General features: G+C 47.2%; 1 protein-coding gene across 2 annotated transcripts in view; it reads left to right on the top strand.

Moving 5' to 3' along the window:
• The first annotated feature begins 11,598 nt into the window (after positions 1-11,598).
• The window catches only part of TBC1D9B (TBC1 domain family member 9B), a 44,163-nt gene continuing 38,114 nt past the window's right edge, over positions 11,599-17,647 (top strand). For both annotated transcript variants that reach the window (XM_075602052.1, XM_075602051.1), the window contains exons 1-3: positions 11,599-11,928; positions 14,090-14,200; positions 17,040-17,158. In XM_075602052.1, the coding sequence (XP_075458167.1) occupies positions 11,811-11,928; positions 14,090-14,200; positions 17,040-17,158 (348 nt within the window). In that variant the 5' untranslated portion in view covers positions 11,599-11,810. The remainder of the gene's footprint in view (positions 11,929-14,089; positions 14,201-17,039; positions 17,159-17,647) is intronic.

Genomic DNA, 17,647 nt, shown 5'->3' with positions numbered 1-17,647 from the left:
GTAGCCGTGACCCCTGATTCATCCTGAAAGAGCGGGAGGTTGCGCCTGCACAGAGTGAGTTGCAAAAGCCCGCGAAGGAAGAGAGTGCTAATTGGTGGGAGGGAGCAGACCCTTGTCCCAGCAACCCCGCAGGGAGTGTCAGATGAGATAGTTGAGCCAATGGGCTGAGGAGGTGAAGGAGATATAGGGAGGTGGTTGTGCGCACATGGAGTAGAGCTGGTTGGAGAGGAGACGGAGTGTCTGTGTAGGGGAGGTTGATCCGCCCCGGCACAGGCCATGTGCCCCAGGCCCAGTTAGCCCTGAGTCACGGTAGAGACAAGCTGAATTAGGGATCGCCCTAGCGAGGTTCCTGTTCCCGTAGTATCTTTAGACCTTGATCGGGACTATACTATCGAGTGGGAGGTCTGGGCTCAGACCCCGCTTGTTGGTGTCGGAGTCCACGTGGGATCGCCTCGGACCCTAGAGGGAGAGAGCAGTGTCGACGTGCAGAGACCCTTTGTGAAGACCGTAGCAGTCCCGGGCACTGGAGTGCTCGGCAGGTATTTCAACAAGTGCACCAACGGTACCTATTATACGTTCGAGACACTGTGGCTGCGCAGTCACCCATACACACACACAGTTGTCTACAGAAAGAGCGGGGGGACTAATCCGTAAGGATCGGACACGGGGTGGAAACACCCGGTGAAGGGTGTGGGAGAGTGTTGACGTCCGCCGTGGCGCATGATAGTGTTGGCGTCCGCCGTGGTGCAAGATAGAGTTGGCGTCCGCCGTGGCGTGTTATAAAGTGTATTCACTGTAATGTTATTGTATGTACCTGAACGTGAGTTTTGCCGGCAAGTAAAGGAGGTTGGTTATAGTACTTGGCTGTGTGAGTGTAATTCTTGCATATACGTCCTGCGAAGACCCACTCCCCCGTTGGCGGGAGCTGTCGCAGGTGGAGGCGCTGCACCCATTATAAATATTGCGCGCACCCCAGGCTCTCCGTGGCAGAGACTTAGGCCCTGCGAGCCTACAGGTAACACAGCAGAGTGTAGCGGCTTACTAGCGATAGGAAGCAGGGCTACATATATATATATATATTTCTCAAACCGTCGTATGTGTGTTTGCGTGTCTGTATGTGTCTCCCTGTCTGTATGTGTCTCCCTTTCCCTAGGGGAAATCACATTGGACCTCTGGCCCGTCACTCCGCCTCAGGCCAATGAGATGGCTCCCTTGGCCTGCCCGCCCCCGCACACCTCTCATTGGCCTGAGGCGGAGTGACGGGCCAAAGGTCACACACACACACACACACACACACACACACACACACACACACACACACACACACACACACACCCCTGTGTCCCTTCCCGCATTGCCTCCAAGCTCACACCCCGTCCGCTACAGTCAGTGGGGGAGCAGAGCGAGCACCCGGGACATAGTGGGGGAGCGGCCACAACATGCTGCCTCCTGCCTCAGATCCATGTGGGAGCCGCCGGACGGGTGAGTGAGCGGCCGGACGGGTGAGGGAGCGAGCAGACGGACGGGTGAGGGAGTGAGTAGGCGGACGGGTGAGTGAGTGAGCAGGCGGACGGGTGAGTAAGCGAGCAGGCGGACGGGTGAGTGAGCAAGCAGGCGTACGGGTGAATGAGCGAGCAGGCGGACGGATGAGTGAGCAAGCAGGCGGACGGGTGAGGGAGCGGCCGACACATGATGCACGCGCCCCACAACAGGCGGAACATTTCGGGGGGACAGACGGAAGATTTTGGGGGGGGGGGACAGACGGAAGATATCGGGGGGGACACAGACGGAAGGTTTCGGGGGGGTGGGACAGACGGAAGGTTTCGGGGGGGGGGACAGACGACCGGCAGACACTGGGGGAAGGGGGAGCAAGCGGCCACATGATACATTAATTGTCACTTACCTCCCCCCTTCACCTCCCGTCACCCCCCCCCCTTCACCTCCCGTCACCCCCCCTTCACCTTCCATCACCCCCCCTTCACCTCCCGTCACCCCCCCCTTCACCTCCCGGCACCCCCCCTCCACCTCCCATCACCCCCCCTTCACCACCCCTCACCCCCCCCTCAACACCCCTCACCCCCCCTTCACCTCCCCTCCACCTCCCCTTCACCCCCCCCTTCACCTCTCGTCACCCCCCCTTCACCTCCTGTCACCCCCCCTTCACCTCCCGTCACCCCCCTTCACCTCTCCCCCTTCACCTCCCCTCACCCCCCCCCCTTCACCCCCCCCTTCACCTCCCCTCACCCCCCCCTTCACCTCCCCTCAACCTCCCCTCCACTTCACCCCCCCTTCACTCCCCCCTTCACCCCCTTTACCTCCCCCTTCCCACCACCTCCCCCCTTCCCACCTCCCCCCACTTCCCCACCTCCCCCCTTCCCCACCTCCCCCCTCTCCCTTCCCCACCTCCCCCACTTCCCCACCTCCCTCCACCTCCCCCCCTCCCCCACCTCCCCTCCTCCCCCCTTCCCCATCTCCCCCCTTCCCCTCCTCCCCCCTTCCCCTCCCCCCTTCCCCTCCCCCACCTCCCCCCTTCCCCTCCCCCACCTCCCCAATTCCCCTCCCCCACCTCCCCCCACTTCCCCTCCTCCACCCCCCCCCTTCCCCTCCACCCTTCCCCTCCTCCCCCTTCCCCCTTCCCCTCCTCCCCCTTCCCCTTCTCCCCCTTCCCCTCCTCCCCCTTCTCCTTTCCCCTTCCCCTCCTCCCCCTTCCCCTCCTCCCCCTCCTCCCCCTTCCCCTCCTCCCCCTTCCCCTCCTCCACCTCCCCCCTTCCCCTCCTCCACCTCCCCCCTTCCCTTCCCCCTCCTCCACCCTGCCCCCCTTCCCCCTCCTCCACCCTTCCCCCCTTCCCCCTCCCCCCTTCCCCTCCTCCACCTCCCCCCTTCCCTTCCTCCCGTCACCCCCCCTTCACCTCCTGTCAGTCCCCCTTCACCTCCTGTCACCCCCCCCTTCACCTCCCGGCACCCCCCTCCACCTCCCATCACCCCCCCTTCACCTCTCCCCCTTCACCTCCCCTCACCCCCCCTCACCCCCCCTCACCTCCCCTTCAACCCCCCTTCACCTCCCCTTCACCTCCCCTCCACCCCCCCTTCACGCCCCCTTCACCCTCCCTTCACCTCCCGTCACCTCTCCTCAACACCCCTCACCCCCCTTCACCTCCCCTCACCTCCCCTCCACCCCCCCCCTTCACCTCCCCTCACCTCCCCTCCACCTCCCCTCACCACCCCTCCACCTCCCCTCCACGCCCCCTTCACCCCCCCTTCACCTCCTGTCACCTCTCCTCAACACCCCTCACCCCCCTTCACCTCCCCTCACCTCCCCTCCACCCCCCCTTCACCTCCCCTCACCTCCCCTCCACCCCCCCTCACCTCCCCTCCACCCCCCTTCACCTCCCCTCACCACCCCCCCCCCCTCACCACCCCTCCGCCTCCCCTCACCCCCCCTTCACCTCCCCTCCTTCAACGCCTTTCGGCCGCCCTCCCGCCTCTGCCTTTCGCCCACCTGCACTTCTGCCTTTCACCCGCCCACCGCTCACACCCCTGCGCCACACAGCCGCCGCATGCACTCAACAGACACCCGCCATACTCGACACACACCTGCCGCCTCCTGCCACTACGCAACAACATCACTGACCAGCTGTCACCTGCACTCGCCACACACCCGCTGCCTCACACCCTAGCAGGACCCCAACCCACAGCCAGCACTCACTACCCACGCGCCATCTGTACTGAACACCCACCCGCCGCCTCACACACGCTCACACCCTAGCAGGACACACGCCTCACATCACTTATGTCACCAAAATATACATTGTACTGTGGTGTGTTTACAATAAACCATTTTTATACAACATCGTATTACATTTTCTTCCATCTTTCTTTTCAACATTATTATCCAACCTTTCCAACAAATACTCAATCTATTGTTCCACCATTTATAAATAATACTACCTATTACGCATGTACATCCCGGGCAATGCCGGGTATATCAGCTAGTATTATATATATATATGACCCCTAATCACACAGTACTAACTATATGCATATACGTGATCCCCAAACAGAGGGTCCTGTCACTCTTAACCACAGTATACTATACACATATATCGCTGCACGGTTGTGTATAAGAGTCTCTTCCAATGTTCCAAATGACCCTGTGTTATGAGGGGCCTATTTGTCGGTGACGGCACTATCGTTGGAGCTCTGTGAGGTCAGTGAGTGAATTGTACCAGGCCTGTCACTTTGCAGAGACTTCGGTACCCTTTACATGTGGTGAGGATCCCTTCTGTAACTACTGACACCTCTCTGAGATTGGTCGGCTGCAGCTCTGCTTCTGACTCCAACAAGGGCTTTTCTGTGACCTCGTCACCCAGTACTGCTGAGTTGTTTCCTTCGGGACTGGTTCTCAGGTCGCCATGAATCAGCCTGACGTCCCTTCGGGTCGTGGCGGCTCTGCCCCCTTGTGCTCCGCCAGGGACCCTTGAAGACTCACCCTTTTAGTCCCTTTTCTCTGGAGTCAACTCATTGGCTTGAAGCCATGACCATTAGGCCATGTCCCCACTGGCTACTGCAGCGCCCGCTGTGGCTGTGGCGGATGCTGCAGGGACAAGAGCCGTCCCACAATGGGGCCGGGCCCGCTGCGAGGGGGGGCCACGCTGCGCCGACAGTTTCTCCTGCTCTCAAGAGAATTGAGATCAGGGCTCGCAACAGAGCGCTAGGTCACGCCCCCTGGATGTTCAGCCAATGAGGGCGCACCTGCCGGGTGACGTCACGGCCGCGCCCCTGTCACGTCCACCCCCTGTCTTTCCCCCTGCAGCTCACTGCAGACCAGGGGACTCGGCTGCACACGCCGCCAGCCTCGCAGACGTGCGTGCAGCGCAGGCAGCGGGGCCGCAGCCTTACAGAGTCACATCCTGGGAACACCACAGAGAGGAGCCAGCGGGGGGGCAGTGTGTAGCTTAGCTATATACAGTTGTGTGAAAAAGAAAGTACACCCTCTTTGAATTCGATGGTTTTACATATCAGGCCATAATAACAATCATCTGTTCCTTAGCAGGTCTAAAAATTAGGTAAATACAACCTCAGATGAACAACAACACATCTTATACTATATTAGTGAAAGCACTGTATGCCTGCCTGCCTGCCTGGATGTCCGGTGTCCCTAGGGGAAATCTGATTGGTCCCTTGGCCCGCCCCCGCACACCTCTCATTGGCCTGAGGCGGAGTGACGGGCCAAAGGACACACAGGGACACACACACACACAGGGACACACACACACACAGGGACACACACACAGGGACACACACACAGGGACACACACACACACACACACAAACAAACACACCACACACAGGGACACACACACACAGGGACACACACACACCACACACACACACACACACACACACACACACACACACACACACACACACACACACACACACACACACACACACACACACACAGAGTAGGGGGGGGGGTGTACATTAGCAGCATGTATAACCCGGGGGGTGGGGCTCACATACCCGCCGGTCCCGGAGCCTCCGCCTCTTCCTCCCCGAACATCAGCCTCCACACCCGCGCGCACCTCCTCCTCTTCCCGTGTCTCCCTGTTTCCCGCGCTTTCAGCCCCCCCCCCCCCGGCGCCGCTACAGTCAGCGGGGGAGCGAGTGCCCGGGACACAGCGGGGGAGCGGCCACAACACGCTGCCTCCCGCCTCAGATCCACGTGGGAGCTTCCGGACGGGTGAGTGAGCGGCCTTCACCTCCCCTCACCCCCCTTCACCCAACCCTCACCCCCCTTCACCTCCCCCTCACCTCCCCTCACCCACCCCTAACCCCCCTTCACCGCCCCTCCCCCCCCCGGCGCCGCTACAGTCAGCGGGGGAGCGAGCGCCCGGGACACAGCGGGGGAGCGGCCACAACAAGCTGCCTCCCGCCTCAGATCCACGTGGGAGCTGCCGGACGGCTGAGGGAGCGGCCGGACGGGTGAGTGAGCGGCCGGACGGGTGAGGGAGCGGCCTTCACCTCCCCTCACCTCCCCTCACCCACCCCTCACCTCCCCTCACCCACCCCTCACCTCCCTTCACCTCTCCTCCACCCCCCCCTTCACCTCCCCTCCACCTCCCCTCCACCCCCCCTTCACCTCCCCTCCACCCCCCCTTCACCTCCCCTCCACCCTCCCCCTTCACCACCCCTCCACCTCCCACCCCCTTCACCTCCCCTCCACCTCCCCCCCTTTGCACCACCTGCCCCTCCTTCCCACCACCTCCCCCCCCTTCCCACCACCTCCCCCCCTTCCCACCACCTCCCCCCCTTCCCACCACCTCCCCCCCCTTCCACCACTTCCCACCTCTTCCCCACCACCTCCCCCCCCCTTCCCACCACTTCCCCCCTCCTCCCCACCACCTCCCCCCCCTTCCCCCCTCCTCCCCACCACCTCCCCCCTTACCACCACCTCTCCCCTTCCCACCACCTCTCCCCCCTTCCCCCCTCATCTGTCCGACAGCTAAAGCTTGGCCGAAATTGGGTCATGCAACAGGACAATGATCCCAAGCACAATGTCAGGAATATGATTCTATAATTAGAAATAATATGAGGTGTGGAACATGGTGCTCAAAATCAGTATTAGGCTCTATATCAAACTTGATTGTAGAAATAATAATCCTTAAATGTCCAGATATTGATAGGATGATGATGAAAAGTCAGTCATAAATAGACCTAGATGAGTGTCTAGTGGTGTTTGCATACCAACCACAGATAGTGACACTACCACAAATATCCCCACACAAGGTAATCACAATATATAGCAAATAAAGTGCTGACAGGACTTATATTTATTTATTTATTTATTTATTTATCAAATGTTTTACCAGGAAGTAATACATTGAGAGTTACCTCTCATTTTCAAGTATGTCCTGGACATCGTTAATATGACAAATAATGCATGGTTACAAATACAGTTACATAAATGAACAGGGTATACATTATATATAATACATTGCATGCACAGTTAGAGAAGATGTATATTATAGGCTTATATAACAGTTACAGACCAGATTAAAATGTGAGACAGCCTTAGTTTTGAAAGAACTTAAACTGGTGGTGGATGTTAGAGTCTCCGGTAGGTTGTTCCAGTTTTGGGGTGCACGGTAAGAGAAGGAGGAGCAGCCTGATACTTTGTTGAGCCTTGGGACCATGAACAGTCTTTTGGAGTCTGATCTCAGATGATAAGTGCTGCATGTGGTAGGGGTGAGGAGCTTGTTAGATAGATGGGTAGCTTGCCCAGAAAGTATTTGCAGGCAAGACAGGAAATGTGAACTTTGCGCCTAGACTCGAGTGATGACCTATCTAGTTTCTTGAGCATTTCGCAGTAATGTGTGTTGTAGGTGCATTGGAGAACGAAACGACAATTGAATTGTAGAGGGTGTCAAGTTTGCTAAGGTGGGTTTGGGGTGCCGAGCCATATACTATGTCTCCATAGTCGATAATTAGGCATTAGCATCTGCTGTGCGTTATGCTTTCTGAACAGCAGGCTTAGGGAGGATTTGTTCCTGTAAGTACACCTAGTTTGGCATAGGTTTTGGATGTCAGGGTATCAATGTGCATTCCGAATGTAAGTGGGAGTCAAACCATATGCCCAGTATTAAAACTAGTAACAGGAGTTAGTTTGGTGTTAGCGTTGGTTCTTATCTGGAGCTCAGTCACTGGAAGCTTTAAAAATTTAGTCTTGTCCAAATACCACTGTTACAGTATTGTCAGTGTTTAAAAATAGTTTTTTTGGGAAATCCAGTTTTCGAGTCTCAAAAAGTCAGACTGAAGTATGTGTTGAAGGTCGGACAGGCTATGGGCAGTGTGCATATAGGATTGTATCATCTGCATACATGTGTATTGAAGCTTCCTTACAAGCTGTGGGAAGATCATTGATGAACACTGAGAAGAGTAGGGGCCCCAGAACAGAGCCTTGCGGGACACTACAGGTGATATCCAGGGGGTTGGAGTTAGAGCCTGAGATGGACACATGTTGGATCTACCTGATAGGTAGGACTGAAACCAGTTTAAAGCATGCTTCCATATTCCAGAGCTCTGGAGTTGTTACGCAGGATAGCATGATCAACAGTATCAAAAGTCTTTGCAAAATCTAGGAATACTGCACCAGTGAGTTGTCCCCGTTCCATTCCACACTGGATTTCATTGCAAATTTTTAGCAGGGTAGTAACGGTAGAGTGTTTGGGGGCGAAAGCCAGATTGGAATTGGCTAGGGAAATTTGTCTTGGTATAGTAATTGCTTAATTGGGAGCGGACACATTTTTCCATGACTTTGGATAAGATTGGGAGAAGGGAGATTGGCCTGTAGTTTGCGACAGTGTTTTTGTCCCCACTTTTGAAGATTGGGACAAGTCTAGCAGCTTTCCAGGTCTTAGGGATATGGCCTGCAGACAGGATAGAGTTGACTATGGAAGCAATTGGTTTGGCAATTGCTGGGGCACCAAGTCTTAGGAACCTAGATTGTAGTAAGTCAGGTCCACATTGGTTGCTTAGTTTTAATTTGAGGAGCGCTTGTGTAATCTCCACTTCGGATACTGGGCCAAATTGAAAATTGTGGTCAGTATTGGGAGGGTGTGGGGCTATATGGATACTCCCAGGATGAGATCCAGGTTTGTGGTTTGGGTTGCGTTTCGCTAATAAATTAGTAGCACACCCCACAAAGCAATCATTGAATGCATTTGCAATGTCAGTGGGGTTTGTCAGAGTAATATCCCCCTTAGTGATATTACTTGGATGTTGATGGTTAGAAGGCTGAAATATATTGTGGATAACCTTCCAGAAGTTAGCTGGGTTTGATGTATTCTGGAGGAGATTCAGAGTAATATTGTGCTTTTGCATGTCTTGTTTGCCTTGTGCACATGTTCCGCAGGCATCTGTAGTGATTGAGATCCTTGGTAGTGCCAGTTACTTTGTAGCTTTTCCACAAGGCATCCCTGAACTGGAAGAGTGCTATAAGGTCAGGTGTAACCCATGGAAGGTGGCCACCCTGTACCCTTATTCTGCGTAGTGGAGCATGGGTATCACAGAGTTTTAAGAACTCTATTGGAAATAGTCGAGCGCAGAATCAGGGTCGGCAATTAAATCGATTCTGTGCCAAGGCCAGTTGGTAAGGTCAGCCAGAAACTGTTGTGGGTTAAAGTTTCTAAATGTTCTAGTGAGGAGAACTTTAGGGCTTGATTGGGGCAGTTTAATTTTCCTTACAAAGTACACTATTGCATGGTCACTGAAAATGTTAGGAAGGATGCCAGAGGATTGGATTCTGTTGGGATTTGAGGGGCCTCGGCATGAAATGCGTAGGTGCGTTTATTTAGTCCACCTGTTTTTGAGCCAGCAATAAAACTGATCTGACTATTTGGAGTTTGCTTTGGGATTTTTTCAATTTTACCAAGATTGGAGGTCTTCATGCTGTGCACCGTCACAAACTGCATTTCTATCATAAGAAATATTATCTGTGCTTACATTTTTTTGCAGATGATGTGATGATAATAATAATCTTAATCATAATACATTAATGTGGGTTATAATTCTAATAATATGAATAGTACATTAATTAGCCTAATAATAATAATAATACATTGAGGATGATGAAGATGATTATATATTATTAGGGAGGATGGAGATAATAATACATTATTGGGGATGACGAAGATGATAATATATTATTGGGGATAACGATGATAATATATTATTAAGGATGATGAAGATGATAATAATATATTATTGGTGATGATGAAGCTGATAATATATTATTGAGGATGATGAAGATGATAATATATTATTAAGGATGATGAAGATGATTATATATTATTGAGGATGATGAAGATGATAATATATTATTGGTGATGATGAAGATGATAATAATATATTATTGGTAATGATGAAGATGATAATATATTATTGGTTATGATGAAGATGATAATATTACATTAATGTGGATGAAGATAATAATAATAAATTATTTGAGGCTGATGAAGATGATTATACATTAATAGGGATGATGAAGATAATAATACATTCATGGGGATAATGATGAAGAGAATACATTAATGGGGATGAAGATGATAATAATACATGATTGAGGAGGATGATAATAAATTCAATAATGGTGCTGATGATGATAATACATTCATGGGGATGATGTTAATAACTATACATTAATGGGGATAATGGAAAACATGATGATGGTAATAATATATATCATACATTAAGGCAGTAACAGTGGTTAACTATTAAATAAATATATATATATATATTTAAAAAATAATAATTATTACAGGTTTAAAGCAGGGGGTCTCCGGAGACTAACCCTTTTCATTTCAGCTCCAGGGACCCCCTGCTTCCCAACATACTTACCTCCATAGTGGGTGCCGGCATCCCTGCAGGCAGAGAAACAATGATCCTTAATCAAATGGAAGCGTTTAAATTTCCCGTGTCGCACATCGGGCCAATTGGAAGCCGTGACATCATCCGGTGCGGCCTCCTATTGGCCCACTTGACCTGTACCTTTAAGCTCCGCAGAGATACTGGCACCCCCCCACCCCATACTGAGGTAAGCCTGCCTGCAAGCAGGGGGTCTTCAGAGCTGAAATTAACGGGGTTCAGCTCTGGAGACCCCCTGCTTTAATCCTGAAATACAAAATAAAAATAATAAAAATATATATATGTAGTTTATTTTTAAATTTAACCCGTATTAATGATTTAATGGTGATAATGGTGATGATAATTATAAAGATAATAATAATAATAATAATAAAACATTAGTGGGGAGTATGATGTAGGGATAATAATACATGAATGAGCATGATAATAAAAAATAATGGGAATGATGAAGATGACATTGTTGGGGATGATGATAATACATTAATGAGGTTGTTATAATATCAATCGAATAATAATAATAATAATAATAATAATAATAATAATACAACATTCAGGGGGATGATGATTGCTGATGATAATATTAGTACATTAGATGGGATGATGTAGTGATAATACTAATGCACAAATGGGGCTGATGAAGATAAAAAATACTAATACATGAATGGTAGAATAATAATAATAATAATAATAATAATATATTAATGGGAATAATCATAATAATAATAATAATAATAATAATAATAATAATAATACATGAATGGGATAATAATAATAATAATAAGTATACCTCAATGGGGATGATATTATTATTTTTAATAATAATGATAATAATAACAATGATAATAATAATAATATATGAATGGGAATAATCATAATAATAATAATAATACATGAATGGGATAATAATAAGGATACCTCAATGGGGATGATATTATTTTTTTTTTAATAACAATGATAATAATAATAACAATGATAATAATTACAATGATAATAATACATAAATCAGGTAATATTAAGTATACCTCAATGGGGATGATATTATTTTACTACTAATAATATCAATGATAATGATAATGATAATAATAATAATAATAATAATAATAATAATAATAATAATAATTAATACACCACATAGCTGTCATGCTCCTGACTCTCCGCTAGGTGTAGCTGTTTCCCCTCCGCTGCTCGCAGTTGTCCGCGGCCTCCGCAGCTGCTGTAGGAGGAGAGGCGGCTGCAGACGCAGAGCCCGGACCTAACTCCCAGAGCCGAGCACAAAGCACCGTGATCCAGAACAGCAGGCCTGACACCCGCCCGTGACCTGGCGTGATCCCGCCTCCCCGGGCCCGCACTCTCCTCCGTTCTCCCCCGGTCCCGGGCCGGTCAGAATGTGGCTGAACCCGGAGGAGGTGCTCTTGGCCAACCCGTTGTGGGTGACAGAGCGAGCCAACCCCTTCTTCATCCTGCAGCGCCGGAGGGGCCACGGCAAAGGGGGCGGCCTGACAGGTACCAGGGCCCGGGCACGCCGAGGGGAGGGCAGAGGGCAAATCACAGCGGGGAGGGGGGAGCTGCTCCGGGGTATTGTTATTACCCATATCATGGAGTTTATCGTACACTAACTATATAGTACCATTTACTAAAATGTGTGTATATATATACTGTGAATGTGTGTGTCCTATATGTATACTGTGTTACACACACACACACACACACACACACACACACACACACACACACACACACACACACACACACACACACACACACACACACACACACACACACACACACACACTCTGTGCTTACTGTATGAATGTATATGTTATGATGTACACACAAACACAGTGTATACATGTATAATATGTGTATCACACACACTGTGCGTATTGTATGTATAATATGTATGTTATGATGTACACACAGTGTATACATGTATAATATGTGTAACACACACAGTGTGCGTACTATATGTATAATATGTGTATGTTATGATGTACACACAAAGTATATACATGTATAACATGTGTATCACACACACACACACACACACACAGTGTGCGTACTGTATGTATGATATGTATATGTTATGATGTACCCACACTGTGTATACATGTATAATATGTATATTATTTACACACACCACACACACTGCTTACTGTATAATACATACAGTATGTATATGTTATGTACACAAACAGTGTATATATGTATATGATGTACACACACTGTGTGGCTACTGTATGTATATATTATGATGTGTACACACTGTATACATGTATAATATGTATATTATTTACACACAAACACTCTGCATACTGTATGTATACTGTATGTTATAATGTACACCTACATACACTATGTGCGTATTGTATGTATATCATATGCGTTACACACACTGTGTACAGTGTATACAGTATGTAAAATATGTATATGATATACACACACTGTGAATGTGTGTGTATATTTATTAGTGTTTGTTTTTCTTGGTGTCCATGAAATTTGTCTGCGGTCACGTCTTGTGATTTCCATGGGAATTTGAAAGGCTTTCAAGAGCCATCATAAGTATTACAGATAAAAAAAAAAAAACAGTCTATCAGAGCAACAATAGAAATATTCTGTACTGTCTTTTTGTTGTTGTTTATATTTATTTCCTAATTAGAAAACCTGCAAACACAAGTTCGGTAACCAGGAAGTCAAACGATTATTCTGTGTGACAAAAAATTATTTGTGACAAAACAGAAAAAACTAATAGATAAGTCACTGTATGACATAAAGAATCAATGTAGATACCGTCAATGTTCAATTAAACGCCGGGGATAGCACAGAAATTGCAAATAGTGGCCTGGTCCCAATAGTGGTGAGCCAGCCTGTGCTGAATCTTACCTAGTCGAGTCTCCCAGCACATGTCATAGATAGGGACTCCTGGGCTTGCGGCAGTGCTGTTGCCATTCGTTTTATACGTGCTGTTTATGAACCTTGTTTGGTAAGTGTGCCAATATATATATGACGTGCATGGGGTCAAGAAGATGCTAGTGATTGTTTACCTGTAATACCAGTATTTGACAGGACAGTTTAAAAAAAAAAAAAACTGGTGTGTTATTGTTTTAATATCAATAGAAGCAGAATTTTTTTATTTACCTACCTAAATTAGTATTGTATAGTAACCCATACCGCTGACATTTTTTATACTTCACAACATTTCAAAAGACGTGTTTTATTTTTCTTCATTTGTTTTTTAAATATTAAACTTTATGCTTTATTCGAACAGTATTTTAATTTCACTTGTAGGCGGGACTTAAATAGGAGCTTTTGCTTGAATTGTTGCTGGGTACAAGCACAGAAAGTGTCAATATAAACCCAGGCTATTATTCGAACATTTAAAGGAACGTGAATAAACTTGTAGACATCTCAACATTAAGAAACTCTTTGTTTTTTCCAATAGAATATGGACTAAATCTTTAGCCACATTTTTTTCAAATAGTGTATGACAGCTACAGTATACTGCTGTCACATGCTCATGATGTATGTAGCCACCTCCAGTGGTTATGGCTGAGATGGCCTTCAGCGTGATCTAGTCACATGACTTAATGTTGGTTTGAAGTGATGGACAAAGTACTGTACTGGTGTTGTGCAGTTGATCTGACACCCCCCTGTTCTCTTTCTGTAGGCTTGCTAGTCGGGACACTGGACGTCGTTTTGGACTCCAGTGCTCGAGTTGCCCCATACCGAATACTGCATCAGACCCAGGAGTCTCAGATCTACTGGACAGTGGCTTGTGGTAAGTGCACAATATCTACCTGTATAGACTCCTGTCTATGGATGAGACCTTGACCCTTTTTTTTACAACAAAGTAAACGGGCTGACCCTCACAAACAGGGGCAGTGCCTCTCAGTGTTATTACTATAATCTATTATTTATAAGGAACAAGCATATTCCAAAGCATGCAAATTAAAGAAAAATCTAACGCACAAAGACCTAGATCCACAAAGCTGTGTTAAGTCACTTAATGTAGCGTTAACTTAACGTCCCGTTAACACTAACAGTGTATCTTTACAATATCATAAAAGTATAATGTTTTTGAATAGAGTATTGCATTAATTGTTACAGTTGTTAGTGATAATGACATGTAAATGAAGCATTATTATAGCCTCACCTCTCCTAAAGTCTGTTTAACCCTTTGGCCGCTCGAGTATGTAGCTACAAAGTCATGACGGAGGAGCTACATCCCAAAATCCTTCTCGTTTTGTTATTGGGAGGGATAACATTGTGCGTTCATCAGTAAAGGATGGGGGGAGAGAAGATGACTCCTCCCCTTTGAATTTTGTAATCCGTGACGGATCGATCATGTGATTGGAGTGCGCGTGGCAATCAAAGTGTTATGGTTACTGCGGGGAACGGAACGCTTGATCTTTAAACCACTGGATGAAACCTAAACGTCACATTACTCCAGATCCAAACACTGAAATAGGGTTTTTGCGGAACGTGCTAAATAGCACAGTTTTGTCATTTTGAGGCTCCAATTGTTTCCACGGAATGACCGCAAACCTCCGATGGTTAGTCTGGATCGGAGTAACGCCAAGGCTGGGATAATGTCACGGTGTTGAAATACAACGCAACATTATACTACGGTAACATGACGATTGTGAGCACTGTGATAACATGTTTTTCGGTTGTTGTTTTTGCATACAATTAGCTTTGAGGATACCATGCATTACGCCTAACATCCGACCTTGGTTTATATAACGGCACGTAACGCTGCCTGAATTATCGGAGCTCTGTGGCCAGGGCCGCTTTATACATTAGGCCGATGAGGCACAGTGCCGGGGGCCAACAAACCTTTTAGGGCCTACAATATTTCACTTGAAAAAATACCTAAACAAAAAAAATCACAAAATAAGAGAAATCAGCAAATTTTAATTTAAAATGCCTTTGAAGTATCGATACCGTTAAATATCGAAACAAAAGTATCGATGCCAAATATCGCTAGTATCGAAAGAAACAAGCAAACGATGAAATTAGCATAAAAATGAGTAAAAATATCGGACACACAGGCTCTAGAAATAAAAGTGCCTAGGGCCTACGAAGGTCTTAAAACGGCCCGGTCTGTGACTGTAGCCCAAAATATAGATTAAAACAGACCCGTATAATATATGGGGGAGAGTCTTTCAGCGGGCAAAATGCTTAACCTGGGACACGACTTTCTTACTATATGTTTGCTATATAAGGGGTATGTTTAAAGGGAAAGCTATAGACGCCTTCCCTAAATAACCTTGCCACACCTTTCCTCCATCATAAAAAAATAAAATAAATAACATTCCCATGGCCGCGCATTAAAAATGTAGTCGGATGTTTTTAAACCTGTTATTTTTAGTATCAATGAATCCTCAGGTTTTGCTTGTGGGGTTTTTTTTGTCGTCAACCACAAAGATACTTTGCGGTTCCTCAAACTGAACCTTTAGTGAGAGTTTTCACTCAGTACAGTATTTGCCTAAAATGTATATCCAGCTGAGACTAGAATGCACGGTTTCTATACCGGCAACAACCAAAATAGCATAAACTCTTTTACTGCCAACGGGGCCATAGTGTGTGTGTGTGTGTGTGTGTGTGTGTGTGTGTGTGTGTGTGTGTGTGTGTGTGTGTGTGAGACAAACCCTTTCCAATTTGCGCTAAACCCCAAAACAGTCAGGAGGAAAGTATGTATATACAAAAAATATATATAATGGTGTACTTAAAGCGTAGAGTGGGAGAAAAGATATCATGTATTTATATGTATGTATTATTCCTCTAGTCCAACTGTAAATCCACATAAAATCAGGAAACTCAATGAATATAGATAATATCAAATAAAAAGTAAAACCTTAAACAGGTCAAAGTCCAGTCGCTGGAGTAATTGTAGTGATAGAGGGCTGGGCCTAGTCCTGCTCCTTCTGGGAGAATCCCCCAGCTTCCTGTATGCTCAAATTCACTATAACATAGAAGAGCGCACAGAGACAACTCTCATAGTGTATATAATGTATTCCAAATAGTTAAAAGATAAAGATATAATGAATGCTCTCACACGTACACTTCCTACTAAAAAGCACATCAAACCCGATCTGGCATGCAATGTAAAATCCCAGTAGACCTCCGCAGGCGGGCCACACACAGCGCAACCCGTCCGGGCTTCTCTCCCTGGTACCTGCGCTTTCCTCCGTTTCTTCGCGCTTCAGCCGGGAGATGACGTCACTGGTCCGTCAGGGGACTTAGAACGGGGTTGACCCGCCCTCTGCGTTTTGTGATGATTTCTCACTTCCTCCTTTCTGAAGCCCTCCATCAATGCTTGAGGAGAATGAGGGAGCAGACAAATGTGACACCCAGGCAGCGTACTTGTGTTACTGGGTGTATGATGGTGCTAATAGCAGTAATGGGGAAGGGGACTACAGGAACAGGCTTGGGAGGACGTATGAGGAGATCCGTCTTTGACGTGTTCAGTTTGAGTCAGTGGAGGGCCATCCAGGGTTATATTACCGAGAGACATTACAGAACCGTTTTATAAGTATGTCTATACACATTCCATATTTGATTTGGAGCAGGGTATGTAGGGGATGGAATTCCTTGTAACATCTCTCTCCCCTTAGGGTCCTCCCGAAAAGAGATCACAGAGCACTGGGAATGGCTTGAGAGTAACCTGCTGCAGACTCTCTCTATCTTCGACAATGAGGAGGACATTACCACCTTTGTCAAAGGCAAAATCCATGTAAGGATGAGCTTTTGTGCTATTAAGAATGATTTAGTGTCCTGCATCCTGCTCCCTACTTATCTCATGTATGAAATACATATAAACCTTCTAATAACAATGTTACTATATATTTTTAAACTTGTATTTTTTATTCATTTTCAAATAAATTGTGGGGTACAGAAAAAGAAAAATGGGGGGAGGGGTACATAATGAGGACATCGGGGGTTGGGTCATGAATGACATAACTTTTTCACAGATTTTGTGAGTTATAGTCTCAATAAAGGCATTATTGTGGACTATCTTTCATTATTTACATTCCTAAGTTACGCTCTTTAAAAAAAAAAACAAAAAAACAAAAAAAAAAAAACCTTATATAGTGTTTTGTATTCTGTAATGCTCTATGTCTAGATGGGTCTCTATGTTTCAGTCCGCACTCCGGCTAAGTTACAGTCTCGTAGCTTTCTTAATACTGAAGGTAAGTGGTGAGGGCTGTCTCGTATTTCTGCA

This window comes from Ascaphus truei, chromosome 5, assembly GCF_040206685.1.
Source record: "Ascaphus truei isolate aAscTru1 chromosome 5, aAscTru1.hap1, whole genome shotgun sequence".
NCBI lineage: Eukaryota > Metazoa > Chordata > Amphibia > Anura > Ascaphidae > Ascaphus > Ascaphus truei.
This window is presented reverse-complemented; position numbering and strand designations above follow the sequence as displayed.